Here is an 18611-nt window from a genome sequence, read left to right as displayed (position 1 = left end):
TGTCGGGCATGGGGAAAGTTTAACATGTAGAGTTCAAAGTATCCTGATAAGATTTTCTATCCAGCTAACAAACTAAAAACTGATAATTAATTATTGGCTTAAATTACATCTTTGCCAGGTTATTAAAAAAATGAAATGAAGAATAATCAGAGTTTAAGTTTCTCAAAACATCATTCATGAGTAACTTGGTTCTGCGTTTTTTATTAATATCAAGAGGAGGGATCAGCCCACTTCCAATTGAGACAGACAAAATCTTAGTATTGGCAGTGGTTCAATACAGATGCTTACTTTCTTAATCAAACTTATATCACAAGCTAAACAAACACTTTCTTTTTAACAACACAAACAAAAATCCACCTCTTAATCAACATTGACAGCTACAAATATCAGATCCATCCACAACAATGAACAATGAATGAATTTCAATGAATAACTGGACCACTCAATGGCTTTAAGGCAAATGAATGCTTATTTAGGCTAACAGCCTGTTAACTGGGTCCTTTATAGTTTAGGATCCATGGTAGAGGAGCATGGTGCTAAACAGAGCGTGGTCATAAAACTGTTCTGCTTTCACAGACTTCTGGTGCTCCACCTGGCTGCCTGCAGTGTTGTTCTCAGGTGAATCACTGTAGATATGGGGGTCGTGGAGAATTTCAGCTGCTGGGTTACATCCAAATGGAAGTTGTGGTTGATTGTGACCATTTAAGGAAAAATCCTCACAGTGTGTTTCACCTGCCACTGGAAATAAGACATAGTTAAAGGGCATATAAATAAATAATTTGTGACCATATACCTGCTTCTATAAATAGAAGAGAGAGGCAGGCAGGGAAAGCAGACCAAGTGGATTGATTTTGTTTTGCACAACTATTAAAAAGGGGGTCATTATGAGCAGCTAGCTAGAAAAGTTTATAAGAAATTTTATAACCGCATTTCAGAGAAAACCTTCTATAACCTTTTGGGTTAAACAAAAAAAGTTGATCAATAAATTGCAAAATACACTTTAGAGTCTTATGCAATTCCACTAGCTATGACCCCAGATCTTGTTTTAAATAGGTCACATCCTGATCTACGGTTGCTTTGACTTGCAGTTAGAGCTGAATGACACAGTGGCCTAGTTCTCTTCCCACAGAGGTATTTAAGCTGTCACGTCAAGAAAACCATAAGTCTTGGAGACGTGTTGGTATGCAATAAGCCAAAACCCAACATGTCTAGTAGAGATGATTAAAGTTAGAGTTTAGTCTAGTGAAATTATTTTTTATGTTTATAACCCTTCCTTTGCATTAATCTGAAAATTACTGCATTTTTTACACATTTTTTTGCAGGCCAATAAAAATACCATAAACACGGGACTTAACAGATACATAAAAATACATCAAGAAAACAGACACAGTCCACCACAATGACATTTATAAAATTTAACATTTAATGATTTTACATAATCAAGTACAAAGCTACACCTGCTCAGTACTAATCACTCAACGCTCCATCTTGAATGACTGTACACTCAATCTTTCTGGCATGTAAAACAAAATAAAGAGACACCACCTGCAACATGAAATACTACTACAAAAACAGGAAGAAAGAATTTCCCTTACTGATGTCAGTAAAAGTTGAAAATATTGTCATTAGGTTATTGTTGAACTATTAAATACAGCTCAAAAAATAAGGCTTTTTGCAAAGTATAGAAACCCATGCAAAGTTGCTTGAGCTTATTTACAACTACAGATTTAAGTAAAATGGCCGATTACCAATTTCGGAATAAGAAGGGGTTTTATTATATAACATAGATGTGCAAGCCCTGCTAGTTGCTTAAAAACATTTAGTCCTCTGCTAACACACACACAGTAAACTTTCACCATACTTGAAAATCCGTAAAGCACACAACCACAATGAACGCAAAGGAAATAACAGGAGTAACCGAATGCCTAGCCAATGGACCACTATGTCTTACATGACATCTACAATCTACAGAAAAGCTGCACAGTGAATTATTTATACTTTAAAAGCTACATTCAAGTTGGGATTTGCTTTGGCATAAGGTCATTCTTAAATATAAAAACTGCATCAGCTAATGCGCGGTAGCAGTTTAACATTAGGAGACATTTCCTCAGTGTGTATCAGTGCTGAGGCCCCGGCACGCATCATTTTGAAATACATGTCCTCATCAATCGAGCATTGTTTAAAATGAATACCTGAGGAATTTAAATGTAATTAAGTCAGCGGGGGAAAAACATTCCTAAAGAGAACTGCCAATTAACCATTTAGACTTTTTTTTTTTTTTTATTACATGTCACTTGTATACTAATGCTGCTCTTTTTTGCCATTTCCCTTAATAGATTGTAAAGAAACATTGCACTTTTCCTAAACTGATTAGTATGAGCGTACAACAGCTTTAGCCATTCCAACACAAAGTAAATAAGTAAAATATCTGTGAATTACTCAAAGAAATGTTACTGAAATGCAAGTACGTTCGAATGTTGACATCTTCAGGTGATGAATTAAGTTTCTCCTTTCTTATTCTCATATTGTGCAACAATGCACAATAATTAAGACTTATTAATAACATGATAACATTTTTTTTTCCATAAAGCCAATATAATCTCTATTTGCACTAGTGAGCCAACCGAGTTAATGCCAATCATTTTGTTATCTAGAACTTTTCTGTAAAATTGTGCAAAACAAAAATCATCCTTTTATCATAAAGCTAAAAAATAAGGATTACACAACAATTATCTGTATAACTGGACGGATGCATTAAATATACTTGTATGACAAAGAAATCTTTCTACTTTTATGCATCCGAGTGTAATCAGGTACACGGAAAAGTAGAAAACACAGCTTACACACACTGCTATACATCGTTCAAATGTCGCTTACCACCAAATCAGAGCAAGAATATGCCTTTATGCATATAGTATGCAAAAAAACATAGCTGGATACAAAAAAGATATACTACACAAATGAGAATATTAGAGTATGCCACTACACACACGCGCACACACACACACACACACACACTCACTCACACACGCAAGCTCTCTACAGATAGGCATAAGAGTTGGTGCAGCGACAGGGGGTCTGCATTGATGCCACAGTGATGACCTCCAGCTCTTTAGATGCGGGGCCGGACCTGTTCTGTCCCCCCTGGTCCTCACACTGATCCATGGGACCTGGCCCTTGTGGTGGTGCAAACCCATTCAGCCCAAATGCAAAGGGTCCTGGCCCACCTGAGGTTACAGTCGCTGCCAACTCCATGGTCATGCTTTCCATCTGGGCCTCTCCAGCACCACCCAGTGGCCCATTCCCATTCAGCAATTCTGGTGGCATGCCCAAACCTAAGAGCCAAGAGATGCAGATAAACAAAGCAACGAATTATATCTTAAAAATAACATCCTCAAACAGACCAGTAAAGCAGTCTAAAGCTACTGACAGAAAAGTTATGCCAGAATAGCAGGCTTCAGCTGAATCTCTTGCTGTTATAGCATCCATTTTTATTTTCTTTCTGCCCTCAGAAATTAAACTATGCTGGATTTATTATGAAAATATATCATATTTGCATGTTCTCCCCGTGTCTGTGTGGGTTCCCTCCGGGTGTCCCGGCTTCCTCCCACAGACCAAAAACATGCAGGTTAGGTCATTGGTGACTCTAAATTTCACGCAGGTGTGAATGTGAGTGTGAATAGTTGTCAGTCTCTGTGTGTCAGTCCTGTGTATGACTGGCAACCTGTCCAGGGTGTACCCCTACTCTTGATCCTGCAACTCTCTAGAGGATAAACAGTATAGAAAATGGAAGGATCATATTTGTTTCCACTGGCTCAAATTAAAATCCCCCCTGATGAAAAGATATTTTTAAGTTTAAGAACCTTAATTACTCAAAACCTTCTCTCTCTCTTTCTCCTTTCAGTTGTAAATGTCAGACTCACGATTGTAAGTTGTAACCATTATTCAGCTCCTTCTTCCTTTAACACATGGCCTTACAACACTGCTAAATGAAATGAATTGTTGGTTTTATATATTTTTTTAATATATATAAGTCAGTTGATGCCTGATACTAAAATAAAATAAGTTGTATGAGGTAGGGATGTATGACAAGTATAGACTGGATTTTTTAAATCAATATACTGGATGCACTATACATTATGTACATTATATTCCAGCCTAGCCTTTTATTTGAAGTCATACATACACAGAGCCCCCATGGTGCAGTGCTGTCTGTGTATTTGTCTTTAACGACAATGACACATGTGCAGCAATCTTAGCTAACGGTAAATGTTAAAGCTTGTCCCTTAAGAAACATTAAAATCCAAAACTAACAAACAAACAAAAAAAATTTGTTCAGTGCCTTACCGTTAGGTCTAGCCTTCTTCACTGGGTTTGCCTCCATGCCATCAAATGACCTCTTTCTGTTGGGCACGCAATTTAAGAAGCTGCGGCCCTGGATAGTGGGGTGAGCGTGGCCCCCTTTTTGGGTCATGCCATTCAGAAAAGCTCCGTTATGGGACTGAGCCATGTTTTGTTGGAAGTTCTGGGCATTGGAGAGAATCTCAGCGCACTCCTGGAATCCCTGGGCGTGGGCCAGGTCAGCAGCAGTCAGCCCACTGGCATTCCTCATACTGCACAACGGGAAGAGGGAGTGTCAGAAGCACTCACTGCATGTTTGATTTACACAAATTAAAAAAAACAAAACAAAAACAAAATAAGACAGTCCCAAGCACACGCACACACACACACAGGCACACACACATACAGACTCATTTAGCAAATATTCACACACACACACACACACACACGCACAGAGAGACACACGCACAAAGATGTATAGAAATAGCCTGTGCTGCTCTACCCTCTCACATCCTCTTCGTCATCTTCATGAGAGATGACGACTGATCCCTTTTGGATCATTTGCATCTTCCAAAGAACTTGAAACAGTTTCCAAATAATGAGGGAAACGTGTCTGCTGCAAAAGGGACATGATTAAGACAACTGAAGGTATGCACCAATGTATTTTAATAAGTACCTGAAATGATCTGACAGAATGAATTGGATGATGAAGTTATACGATCCACTGAACCCAAAGGAGATGTATTACGTAGAGCTCTCAGAGATTTGTCTTGCAGAAAGATGTGACATCAAGAAGGACTTTGCGAAGGGTGAAAGGCCGCCATCATCTCACATTTCCACTGGTGATGATGCTCAAGGATTTCTACAGTGCTGCATCAAAATGCCAGGTAATGGTGTTGATCTTCCAAATACATGCGGCAACAAGAGCACTTTGTGAATGTATGATATATAAAAAGGGGTTGAGTGGAAGGTTGAAGGGGGGAAAAAAAGCTGTATTCCTAAAAAACAAAAGATGTAACTGAGCCAGGCAAGATTGTAGAATTCCTCTGAGACAAGTTCAAGATTCAGAGGATTATTATTCTTCAGGGAAAACTCCGACAAATAAATGGTTTAGAAAGGGGAATGAAAAAGGACAAACTGCAGACTTCAAGCATCAGAATTGTAGTCAAGTTTTCTCTTGAAAAAGTGGAGCTCTCCAGATGTGATCTTCATCTTGTTTGAAGGTGAAAGAACAAGAGAAAAAGCTGCACTACCCTAAGAGGCGTTTGTACAACTGTTCCCATTTCAAATTAGAGTCTGTGCATTACGTACAGTTGTGTTAATTATACCCAGTTGCAGCAGGTATATAGTGATTTTCTCAGTGCAGTAATGAATGATCAAACAGTGCTGTGACTGGTTCATAGGTTTGAGCTGTCACTTACATTATTGTATGGAAGCAAATTCACTCAACAGTAAATAAAAGATAACGAGTCTCATCAATCAGTTTAATACTATATGAATGAAACTCTTATCTGTATGTTGTTGCTGCAATTATTTAGTAAATAAATTCCCAATACAAAATAGTGAATTATCTCCTGCTGCTTTTCTGGAGGTTAACATTTGAGAAGGACATAGAAAATATCATACTAACCAACAGATGCCTTTCAGCTTAATGATGAGAACTTCTATATTCTCCGTTGGCCAATTATGAAACAATACTGCACTTGTTCTGCATCTAAATGTCATCACACTGCTAAATGAGCTCTCTAAGCAAACAGCGAAGTCTTTGTCAAAGAATTGGGACTTTTGGATCACATCCAAGCTCGTACTCGCTGTTAGAGATGTGAAAGAAAACATTAAAACTTCTCATTGTATCAAAGCACTAGATAATAGATGATGCCCGTACTTGGCGGGTGCTTTAAGAACTACATGATTAAAAAGACTGTTTTATTATATTCTATTTTATTTAACTGTTGAGTTGCTAAAACCAAGTGACATTGACTTCCACGCAATAAGACACAATTTGACGTACACTGACACAGTAACTGTTTGGTCATTCATTGTGTTTAGGAATTGTTCTTTCTCTGCGTTCAGTCAAAACAGTTGTGCAATAAAACATTTCAAGAACTAGTGCACATGAAGAATTTAAGATTGAAAACAAAAAAATAAAAATCACACAATAACTTGTTGCACATTACCCGTCCCCTTCAAATTAACGCTTCCAAAGGATTATTCTAAGAAATTGCATTTATGTTGAAAACCATTTTGTGTTGCAGTAGATGGATTGGTCTCACTCTAAGGAATAGAAATCCTACTATTTAAATTACATTTGCTGTTTTTTTTTTTTAAACCTTCAATTCAATTATTTAGTATTCTAAAAACCCAAATTTCTCTCTTTTAACAGGAATAGTTCCCTGAGCAAAGCATTATGGAATTAATAGGCACTTATTAATGATAACAACATATAGGCACATAAATATTAAGGAATTAACTGTAATAATTTATCATTTAAGCAATAATCTGATATGAGTATTGTGTCCCTTTTCCCCATGCTAAATGCTACCCAAGTACTTGTACTTGTCCAGTGGTTAAGTCAGCAGTCTCTGGAGTCACACATGAGCGCTGACCTCAGATCAAATCCCACCAAAACCTTTCTATCTCCCAAACTCAGGCTTCCCCTCCATTTTCTTCAGAAATTCAAGGAGAGTGACTTTAAAGTCCATCTGTCCTTTTAGGGAGTAAAGTTCTTAAATTTATGGACACATTAACTGTTACAGAAACTCCCACAGATTCATGCTTATCCAAGCTTTGTTTAAGGATTGTTTTTTTCAGGTGTAGGGTAGTTTTGGACAAAAATAAGGAGGGTTCAAAGTACTGTAGCATAACAAAAGCAGATGTTTTGGGACATTTTTTTGTTTTTGACATACAAAAAGATCAGCTAGATGATCTCAAACAGGACACAAAATGTGAAATGTTTGAGCCGTTTCAAATAGCTGACTAGTACACTCATACTCAGTTTAAATCAGATGCAAATTTGGAAAATAAACTATTAAAATATTTTTTCCAGATTACCTCACTGTTCAAATTTCCCTTTAGTCTCACAGCACTTCTTTAGTAAATCTCCAACTCTCTCCATGAGCTTTATTCTATTCTGCAGTTTGACATTAATTTGTTTTTGAAACCTTCTTCCAACTTAAATTATTAGATGACTCTCTCATGACTGAAAGGCAGTAATCCCTTTATAGTTTCCTAAATACAGTATTCCTTTAGTGAGACCTGACATCTACAATATGCACTGACCCAACAAAATGGACAGCTGAGTAAAACGATTACCCCTGGTTTGGTATGTGGATTTAAAAAAGGAAGCGTTAATTCTTTGTAAATGCCTGGTATGCTTTGCTTTTCCGTCCTAAGCACATATGTATCTTCTCTAACTATCGTCTAACCTTCCAGAGGCAGCCTATTATCATGCTAATGGTTGACATGGGACTCACGTGATTAAACCTGTCCATATAAAGGGCTCCTATGGTTAGTTCACAAAATCAAAAACAAAAATCATAAAATAAAAACAAAAACTAGATACAAGAACAATCATGGATAATAAGCAAAGCATGCAGGTCTAAAACTTTAGTTTTGATTCATTAAAACCTAGCATTAAAACCAATCACCGCAAGAAATACCTCAACAGTTTGCCAGTGTGTAGATAGGAAGCGATAGTGAGAACACTCAATGCCACAACAGTGCGGCTATCCCAGGGAACGGGGCAGACTCAGCAGTGTCTATTCTCCCCCTTTCTAGGATTACTTGAAAAAACCAAGTCATTTCCAATTCAATGGCTGCAAAACATTAAGACGTATGGTTCTGTTTTTGTTAACAGTATAGAAAACTTTTTTTTTGTAACTTATTGTCACTTTCATAAAGGAAAAGGTGACAAAGATTAGATGTCAAAACAGACTATGATATTGTATAGGGTTAATACTGTGACATACAAAATAAAACATTTCTTTGTATGAAGTAAAATATTGGGTACAGTGAAATGACAGTGAATAACCATTGCAACAGGATGATTGTTAGCATTATACAGTTAATAGTTCAGTACATGGTGCAAATCTAACCCATCTCACTCAGCTGCTTTAAGCCTCGGTCTCTGCACTACTCTCACCACCGGCAGCCTAGAAGCACTGTCCTGCCTTCTGCTAGCTCGCTAATGGACCAGCTTACACCTTTGAGGCTCATGACAAATTAAAAAAAAATCTAAACTATACAATTTGATTTGACAGAAATTAGATGTGGGAGGAGTTAGATTTTAAAAAAAAAAGAAAAAAAAAAAGAAATAACTTATTTAATGTTTTTAATATTTAAGTTTGTTTTAACCCAACTAGATTACATTAGAGGTGGAAACTATGAAAATCTGAGATTTTTATTAAAATTATGCAAAGTAAAGTTAAGATCATTTTTGTTTCATTTATTAAAATGGATTTTAAAGGAAACACACCTTAACTTTAAGTATGTACGGTTTGATGCTGTAACAATAAAATGTGACCTATTTAGACATGAGGACCATGGGCAATGATTTTAATATGAACAAGTAGTTATATTAGGATTAAACAGAGAGACGTTAAGAGACGTTAAGAGACGGAGGGCGAAACAGACCACTTTGTGAGAGTAAAGGTGGGAGTACGACCATGTCAGAAGGCAAAAGTGTTTATAGCTGTTGCAAACAGCAACATTGAAAGGCGGAGAAAAGGCCAGCCTGAATGTCTGATTGTCGGTTTCGGAAATAAAAGAAATTCAGTTCTGATGTCAGAGAAGTGTGGGATGTGAGGGGGTTTCACACGATGTTGACCATCCATCTGATAAGCACTTCCACTGAAGTATGTTGACACCCTAAATGCTGAGTCAGACCACAAGACTGTTCCAGTCATATCCAGCAAAGACAACTTGCTGTTCCAATGGAAAGCTCATCTCACTATGTAATTAGACAAAAATAAGTATTACATGAGGATGTGGACGCTTCCATCTTCTGTCATTCAGGGAACAAGGACACGTAGTTCAGTACAAGACTCCAAGTAAAGTAAATCAAGTTACAGTTGAGCCAACTTTTGGCTAAAATGTAAAATACATGAACATGTTTTTATTCATTGAAATGCTTCTGGACTATGAAATATTTCAAACAACAGATCAGAGCTGTTTGGGCCTTGATTTGAGAAACCCACAGTCAACTATCAGGTGCTGTTGAGCCATTACTGGTCATCTGTGGCTGACTATGGTCTGTAGTTTTTGTGGTGTGTCTGGCAACACAGTCAGCCGTTATCAGCAGGTGTTAGGCCAACTGAGTGTGCTGAATCAGTGGTGGAGGCAGATGGTGAGAGAGTGCGCTCCGACTTGCTGTTTCACCAAACAAATAAAAGATTGATCCATTTAGTGCAGTTTTCCCTTACTGTTCACCTCTGACTCTTCTTTTTCTCTTCCACAAGCAAAAGGATGACTACGTCAATGCAAGTTGAAAAGCAGGAAATGCAAAACGCTTCAGTCCCTGCGGCAAAGTGTTCTCAAATGATATTTCAAGCATAAAATGGGGCAATTTATGAATACAAAGTCTTGACTGACAAGTTATTTCCTCTCATGCAGGCACAAGTTGTCTTGCCGTCAGCTGGAGTCTTTGAGGTGTGTCCAAGAGCTAACTATACGAAGAAAATATGAGTTGGCAGGTGATGAGGCAAATCCAGTTTCTATCAAGTGATAAATATAGTAGCATTTAGAGGTCGACTGAGAAATGGCCAGACTGATATATCAGCCAATATTAAGTTATTACTGATGTACTGGCATTGGTGTGAATGCTGGCCAGTAAGTAACAAGAAACTGAAGTACAGAAATACCAAACTAGGTAAGAGGTCATTTAGAAACCAGCAGAGTCCTCCAGAGTAAAACAACGTGATTTGATTTGAACGACTGTTAATGTTCTGCACAGTATGTATCTTACAATTTTTTTTTAAAAAATATATCAAAGGGATGCATATTTTGTTTATATTTTTAAAAATTACTATGTCCGATATATTGTTACCAGATTTTTGAAACTCTCAAATTGAGATCATTATCTGCCTCAAAAATCCAGCATCCATCAGGCTACAGTAGCATCAGTGTTAAAGGTTATTTATCCTGAAGCATTGATTCCAATTTGAAAACATGACTATTAATGTTGACATGAGTGTCTTATATACGGCTCTGCAAGTTAACTCCAGTTAATACACTGGAATGTACCTTCTCAGTACTGGGAAAAACAGACATCCAGTGAAAGTGTGTCTGCCATTGAGCCTTAGCACCTCTGTAACTTAGTTAGCTACTATAAGTTAACTTAGTTGTTACAGTGCAGTGAGTGAGTTTCACTGTAGACAGCAGGCAGATGAACATCTTAGATGTGTAACAGTTGGGAGCTTAAAGCCGTCTTCAAAGATCAAGTGAAAGAAACCAGCACACAGGTCCAGATCCAGTCAGACAACAAAAATCTTGAAGGACAGATTGAAAGAAAGCGGGAAGCAGTAACATGTTCCAGGAACAAGGAAACTCATTAAATCTGATACAGGTTTGAACCTGGAATCAAGAAAGACTCCTCCTGGTATGACGGAGAAGGAAAAAATATATAAACGCGAAATATTCATGTAGCTTAATTAAATATTCTCAGGAAATGCATAACAACCTTTTCTTGAAAATATTATAATCATCAAAGATGAAGATATACGACCAATATACGACCCAATCAACAGAAAGGGTAAGAGCTCGCATTCCTTATGACGTTCATTGAGAACAACTATATTTCTAACTAAATGAGAGAAAAAGGTGTGAGGGTTTAAATTTTTTTTAATTTTGCCTGTAATATTTGCATGTCAGGTGAATTGTTATTGCCGTGGTAATGGGTTATTAACATTTACACAACTGCAATTTATATTAGTAAATTTTTGATTTGTCGGAAGCAATTATGATAATGATGTCATGATGATTTGAAAGCAATTTGTAAACTGATACTACTTTTTTTTTTTTTTTAAAGCGTGTAAGCAAAATTATGTACATAGAATTTTCATGAAATTATGTTCCATAGAATTTTTTTTTGATATATAAAAGCCAAAGAAGCCACACAACATATTGTGTCATGTCATGCTAGCCATAAAATATGAACAATCTAAAAAGCAGATTGAGTCACTGGATATTTTTAGGGCTGCCCCCTAACAGTTGACCAACCGTTATTTGATGAGAAGAGTCTTGGTCGACCAACTTTTCATTGGTTGGTTAGTGGAAAGAAAAAAAAAATTCCTCAAACTCCATTCAGTAGCTGCACCTTGTCAAAATTAGGTTAAAACCCGGTTTATGGCCGAACCGTGTATGAAACTAGAGGGCTTTTAATTTGAAACAACGGATACAGGAAGTGGCAACAAGTGGCGACTAATGATGTCACGACCAATGGTGTGACTTCATTAGTGACCCAGTCCACTGTGATAACAGAAACACTGATTCCTCTGGAAGTATCGGTCAGCTTCGGCACTTTCCTGCTGGGAAACTGCCTAAAATGAGATATTTAACTGAACTAACTGACCCACAGGACTGAAAAAGGTAACTCAGTCTTCTTGCTGGTTGTTCCGACACATTCACTGTTGTTAACAGGTGGCTCGCTATATGCGTCCACTTGTAAAATTTACATTTTAAAAACTCTTTATTACAGTTTTGTATTTCTCTGTAATGTAGTACAGTGTTAACAATGAAACTCAAACCTTTTTCTGATGCCCCAAATATATATATATATATATATATACATATATATATATATATATATATTTAAATAATTAAATTAATGTCATAAATGTGCAACGACTAGTCCACAAATGGCTTGAACTAACGACTACTAGTCGACTAGGAAAGTCTTTGGTTGGGGGCAGCCCTAAATATTTTCTTTAGAGTATCAGTTCATTTCATATTCAAAACAATATATAGAGATTTTCTTTGCATATCAAAACATATGAGTTCTATTTGATGTCTTATGTGTGTGGTTTATTTATAGACTCCTAAATATGCTTTGAGGCATCTCAAGTAGATATTTTATTTATCCTATTTATAAGAACACATTAGTGAAAAAACTTTTTTTTTTGATATCAGACACTAGACACCAACTTAATTGTGAAATTAGTTTAAAGTTATTTTGTCATGAGCCTCATTCCCACCTTGTGTGCCTTAGTTTCCCTCCCAGTTGTGTCCCACTACATTTCTGGGTCATGAGTTAAAAGAAATACTTAATATATTAACTACACTAAACACAATATCTGTGATCTGCAGGAGGGAAAAAAATCACATATCATTTTCATCACTTATTCATATTACTCATCAGCTGATGACCAAATGCACATTAGATGACCTCAACAAGAAATGAAGCATTGTTTAAACATGTCTGCACAAAGGCATTGAATTTAATTTCCTGAAACAACCAAAGCAACCAGGGGTTTTATATGCCGCCTAAAACAACAAAGGTTCCGATTAGTAAAAATCACCTTGGTTTACAGTCTGACTATTAAAAATCAATAAGGCTCATCTTTCAGAATCATTAAAAGATACACATTTACATTCTTTTATTCTTTTTGTCACTAGTGGATATGTAGTCTAATAAAAAAACTTCAAGATATTATACATTTGCTTTTTTACGATCCTTTAAATGGTAATGCTAGTACTGTTTGCATTCCTTGTTGAAACCAGAAGAAACTGGTGGTTTAGTCAACATTGCCTATTAGAGTTAAGTGAACAAATCTGATGGTGTCAGTACGAGTGCTTTTCCTCCTCATTCTATCAAGTGCCTAAGAAAAGAGAACTTGCAGCTGATATTTTTAGTACGGTATGTCCGAGTAATTTTGGTCAATGACATCATTTGGTGAGCTCAAATTTGCTAGATCACACGATAGATAAATATAGACGCTACTGTACATCTATAAACTCCCCGGTTGTTTTAGGTCTCTGGACATCAATGGTGTCAGAACAATAAAGCATACAGCTTGTTGCAAAGTATGAAACTGTGAGTAAAATATTAGTGTTTAGATAAGAAAGGAAAATTAGTTAATCCATCGTAAAAAAAAATATGATGTCACTTATAATATCTTAATATCTCTGCTTTAAAACACTTGTTACTTTAGCCAAACCAAACATGAAACTGATTTTTGAAACTACGATTAATTATGGTTATGATAAGTTAAGTTTGCACACTTGTATAAAACATGATCCTGGCAGCAGGTAAATTAAGTGCAGAGATCTTTGAGTTGACTGAATTACATGACCTTTGGGACATAACAACTATGAAAAAGGAAATAATAACATAGTTACTTGTAAATATTTTGATCTCCCTTCAGTTCTTGGATGTATATTTAAGAAACAGGAAAGATAGGTTTGTTTATGCCTCAACTGCACCAACAGCAACAGAAAGTACAGAAAGCACAAAGGCATCTGCTGACTATGAAGGTGTGGTTGAGCATTTATTTATCAACTTCTAAAAATATCCCCAGGAAATAGGGTGACCTGGGCTAAATTTGTAATGTAACATTTATTATCCTGCAATAAATTATTTTTCGATCTTATACCAAGACCATTCTTTGTATTCTTCGGGTCAAATGACACCAGTTCTAAAAAAAGGTGCTAATGACAGCAGCCAAAATTGTCTGATCAAAAGTAGGAACACTGATCTTGAAGGTCTTGTACTGTCTCCTACAGCTTCAAGAAAGCATGCAACTAATTAAGTATGATCTATGCAGTTTCATTCTATGCAAAAGAGCTGTAGCCTTTCTATACTTACAGTAAAATGGCTTCGGAAAAAAAGTCAATGTGCATTTAGTCATCCAGTCAAACTGTGTATGTAAAACATTAACAAAAACAAATGTTAAAGAAAACCACACTCTAGATTTAACAAAGATCATGCAATATGGCTTACTAGGCTAAGAACAGTTTATCAACCTTTACATTAAGTTGTCCTTGTGTCTGTGTAATAATTGTGCTGGATTTACTGAGCTGCTATTCAAGATCAAAGGCATTGTGCTGAGTTAATTATCTACTTTTATTAATGTGCAGCTCGTCCTCAGATCACTCAGGTGATATAAGTGTTAGCTGAATGTATATGAAAGGTACTAAAATCATTCTCTATGAACCCAATGTGTTTTAGCCAGCATTATTACACACAGAGGACTACTTAATGAAAATTGTTGCAATGATAAACAACAATTTCAAGGATTAACAAAATGTGTCACATTTTCAAAGGAGCGCCACCAAATCTATTAATATTTAACATCTCATGATCAAACTGTTATGACAGCATGTTGGAGAGGTTTAAGAATCAACTTCATATTGTATATCGTAACAATACTTTTAGCATTCTGCAACAGAAACTGTTGCAATCTAGCTGAAAAACAAATCTCATTAAAACCTCCTTGCTATTAAATTACTGCATCTCCATCATTACTTAAAAGATGCTGGGAAGTGTAAATGTTTTATACAGTTCTTGGCCATACTTGGTCGTAACACCAGAGTGAACACATAAAAGCAGATCCAAGGTGATGTTTTATTTATTGTATGGATCTTTAAAAGACTAATTCTCCATTTAGTTTGATCTTCTCTTAAAATGCACATATGCTCAAATTTTAACAATACAACCAGCACTGATTACAGTGGTATTACGTATACAGCCTTAAGTGCTTATGTATAAAGTTACCAGCTAGTAGAGCAGCTTCTTTATGGCTGTGTATGTGTAGGACAGCCATGGTATCAAAAAATATCATGTTACATACAAATTCTTACATTTGCATGTTTCACAAATTAATGTTTGCCGCATCTAAACGTTCAAACTTTTACTTCATTTGCAGATCTTCTGACTTATTTGTCTGCATCTTCGTGTAAACGGCCTAAAAAAATCTTGCATTTCAATTTCCTCACTGCTCTGATTTGAGTTTGGCGGTGATCCCTTGTAAAGGTGTAACTGAAATGTTGGATAGAACAGGAGAAAAGAAATGAGGACACGGGAGTGATCACAGGACTTACTCAGCTTTTGCTCCCTGAATCAAGAGAGCGTTGATACAGTCCAGACTGCCCGCACGAGCAGCCTTGTGGATGGGCGTCTCGCCCACATAGTCCTGAGAGATAACAAAAGACTGCAGTTACACACAGAAAAGCGTGACTGTATTGTGTACAAAAGCAGCTGCATGAACCTAAACACTCATCAGCTTCAGATACCAAATATGAATGATGTTGTACCCTCCCTATCTACCTCTTTTTACATTTCCAAGGTTAGACAATAGACTTCAGGAATGAGAATAGGGCATAACTCTGCCGGGCCTGAACTTTTCACCCAGACTTCACCCCTGCCTGCACACATTTACAGTCACACATTAGTGAGAATGCAGATGGAAGAGAGAGAGAGAAAAACCACCTGCGCTGTTCTACTGTACAACAACAGCCAGGTCAAATTATTATGAATCCAAGAGAGGGAAGGTCATAAATCACAAATCTGAAAATTTCCCTCGCTATCATGGTTTATTTGCTGAGTAAATTCAATGCCATTATTAGAAATAATGTGTTTCATGATGACGACAACATGTTATGTCATCATGACCTACTAATCTGATTTCTCTAAGCAGTGCAGCGAAGCATACAATATAGCCTCAGTGCCTGAGTCTGTTCATGAAAATACATGAACACAGAAAACACAGAACAGTCTGAGAGCAAATCCACTCTGAGAAAACATAAGATATACATAATCTGATTATAGGTCAAGTAAGTACTAATAGTACACTACGAGGATCGTGACCTCAAGTTGGAGATCCTCCTTGATGAGATCAGTCTGAGCTCAACCTCTCACACGGCTCTGCTCTTTTTACTCACGCATTTGTACACCTGTCTGTTCAAATTTGAGATTTTTTTATGCAAGAGTGATTTTTGTGATATGTTGTACCTGTAGTCTATTACACACTGTATATATATATATATATACACACTGTCCCTTTCTCAAGATCTACTTTCATTGTGCTATTGTCTGTATGTACTTTGTGAAAGATCCCTGTTTACATGTGGTTCTGCATGAAATGTCAACAAAGCAAATTCCTTTAAAACTTACTTGACAAGTTGGGCAATTTTCCAAAGTGTTTAAGTGAACTGTTTCATTCTCTGGTGTACAGTGTGCATGCATGTGCTGAGTGTGCATCTGATTTCACACCTGTCTGTTAATATCTGCACCAGCTTGGAGTAGCCATAACAAGCACTCAGGGTGGCCTCCAAATGCAGCAATGTGAGTGGGCGTCTGTGCAAACCTGGAGGTTACAGTGTTCACACCGCAGCCCACCTGAACCAGACGCATCACACACTCCAGCTGTGAAGAGACAAGGGCAATGTGTAGAAAGATTAGAGCATGCTCAGTGAATCATTCGTTGCTTTCCTAGACGACACTGGGCAGGTATGGACAAGTGTCAAACAGTAGCACTTTTTGTTCCAGTGTCCATTATAGCACAATCTTCAACATAAGCGTTTTCTTAAAATGTCTGCAGAACATCCTGATTTGTTTTCTTTATCTGATGAATGTAGACTTCAGTACTTGTTTACAGAGCTAGCTCAGTTTGTGTTAAATGCTTACCAACAGCGTATGAGAGCGCTTTATGTTTGATGTGTTAAAAGCTCAGTCTTTTATATGGCTGTAATGTCTAAGGAGCAGGACTGTGTTCATATTTGGTTTGACACTGATTGACATGCATGCATTATATTTGTTCTTTCAATTTCATTATGTTATTGCTCTTGTTTGTTATGTTTTGTAGTGCCTTGTAAGCCCATGAGGGCTGGAAATAAACAAATTGCAATTACAATTTACAGCAGCAGTTTAGAGGCAAACATGCAACACTCTTGTGTGGACTGGTTCAGTCTGACTCTTTATAGCTCTTGCTTTGGGCATGCATCCAATTTCTGTGGAAACTGTAGGCCTGCCCTTCCCAAGTTGAGATACTGGGAAACAAATCTTAGCCAAGTATATGGGTGTGTATTTATAAGAGGTGGTTACACAGCCATTAACGTTACAAGTTGACTTGAAAGTTGGTTTGATTGAAACCACACGTTTTCAGTATATTGACTGAAGAAGTAAGTTACACGAAAAAAATATGGGTATATTTTCTGTGCTCAGATATTATTAGATTTTACAGATTTATATACAGGTTAGTAAGTTAATACCGATTTTTTTTTTAACCGACGTTTCAACGTCTCGAAAATGTCTGTCAGCTTTCGTCGATGGGCCGTTAATGTTGTTCCCGCTCACCGACATTTATTTACAAACAAAACTCACTCTTAACATTTAACCCACCTAAAATATTGTAATAATATACACAAGAAAGAATTAAGAAAACCCCGTTAGCTAGTGAACAGTGAACGCTAATGGTCCATTGTCCGCCATGGCTGCTCTTTTATTCCCATCAGCTTGCTACCAAACATCAGGAAATGGCCGAGACGAGGTTCATGTCGGAAAGCTTCATTCTTATCAGTGTTTCAGCAAAAAAAAAAATATTAACAAAGAGAAACCTTTTCCATCAAATATTCAGCTTAGAGAGCTACCTTTCCGAAATGAGCGGCCCAATGTATGGGCGTCCAGCCGTAGAAGGTGTCCTCCACCGTGAGGTCAGCCGGGTTTGAGGTGCACTGAAGGAGGGAGCACAAGGCACCGACATCGCCATCCCTGCACGCCCGGTGCAGCGGGAAGCGGGAGTTCAACACCTCCTCACTCGAGAATCCAGACTCGATTCCCACAGACATTGTAGCAAGATTGATTAAAAAAAAGATTAATATCTAACTAACTACTGTAGAACAGGCAGCACATCAACGAGCTTTTGTCTATGTGTGAGGACACACGCTGCTCTGGCTGCTGTTTCTTTCTGCCTGACAACACAAACGCGCCGGACTGAAACTTGAGAAACGCCGAGTGAGCCGTAAACTGCGGACTGGATATCACGGTAGCGTCTATATGGGTAACCCCAGAGCTGCGAAACTCTCGCACATGCGCACTTGAATCAGCAAAGCAGCATATTAATCAATGGCAGATATACCGGGAGCCGCTTCAAAATATTCTTCTAAAAATATTCAAAATATTCTGCATTCGTACGAAGAGAATGATATGACAGTTGAGGTCGGGTTAGGTTATAGGTAATGGCCACTTTTGGTGTGGGTTAAAGATACTACTTCCTTAAAGTTAACCTTTGTCGTCATGGCAACGGTAAACATCACAGCTAATCAATTTTTTGCAAATC

At 37.2% G+C, this 18611-nt stretch overlaps 1 protein-coding gene and 1 long non-coding RNA gene across 3 annotated transcripts; both read right to left on the bottom strand.

Moving 5' to 3' along the window:
- Window positions 1-168: 168 nt before the first annotated feature.
- Window positions 169-18298, bottom strand: ankrd10b (ankyrin repeat domain 10b). Of its 2 annotated transcripts, XM_044366889.1 has the most exons (6): window positions 17923-18298; window positions 16547-16699; window positions 15376-15467; window positions 4348-4613; window positions 3228-3335; window positions 169-738 (listed from the first exon to the last, which is right to left on the bottom strand). In XM_044366889.1, the coding sequence occupies exons 1-6, from the start codon at window positions 18118-18120 to the stop codon at window positions 509-511; spliced, it is 1047 nt and encodes a 348-aa protein (XP_044222824.1). In that variant the 5' UTR covers window positions 18121-18298; the 3' UTR covers window positions 169-508. The 2 variants fall into 2 exon arrangements, with proteins under 2 accessions (XP_044222824.1, XP_044222825.1); XM_044366890.1 differs by lacking the exon at window positions 169-738 and having other exon boundaries at window positions 1401-3335; window positions 17923-18294.
- Window positions 10318-12114, bottom strand: LOC122992892. Its single transcript, XR_006406170.1, has 2 exons — window positions 11905-12114; window positions 10318-11848 (listed from the first exon to the last, which is right to left on the bottom strand). It is a non-coding gene; the product is annotated as an uncharacterized LOC122992892 (long non-coding RNA).
- Window positions 18299-18611: the final 313 nt, after the last annotated feature.

Source organism: Thunnus albacares, chromosome 11, assembly GCF_914725855.1.
Source record: "Thunnus albacares chromosome 11, fThuAlb1.1, whole genome shotgun sequence".
NCBI classification, from domain to species: Eukaryota; Metazoa; Chordata; class Actinopteri; order Scombriformes; family Scombridae; genus Thunnus; species Thunnus albacares.
This window is presented reverse-complemented; position numbering and strand designations above follow the sequence as displayed.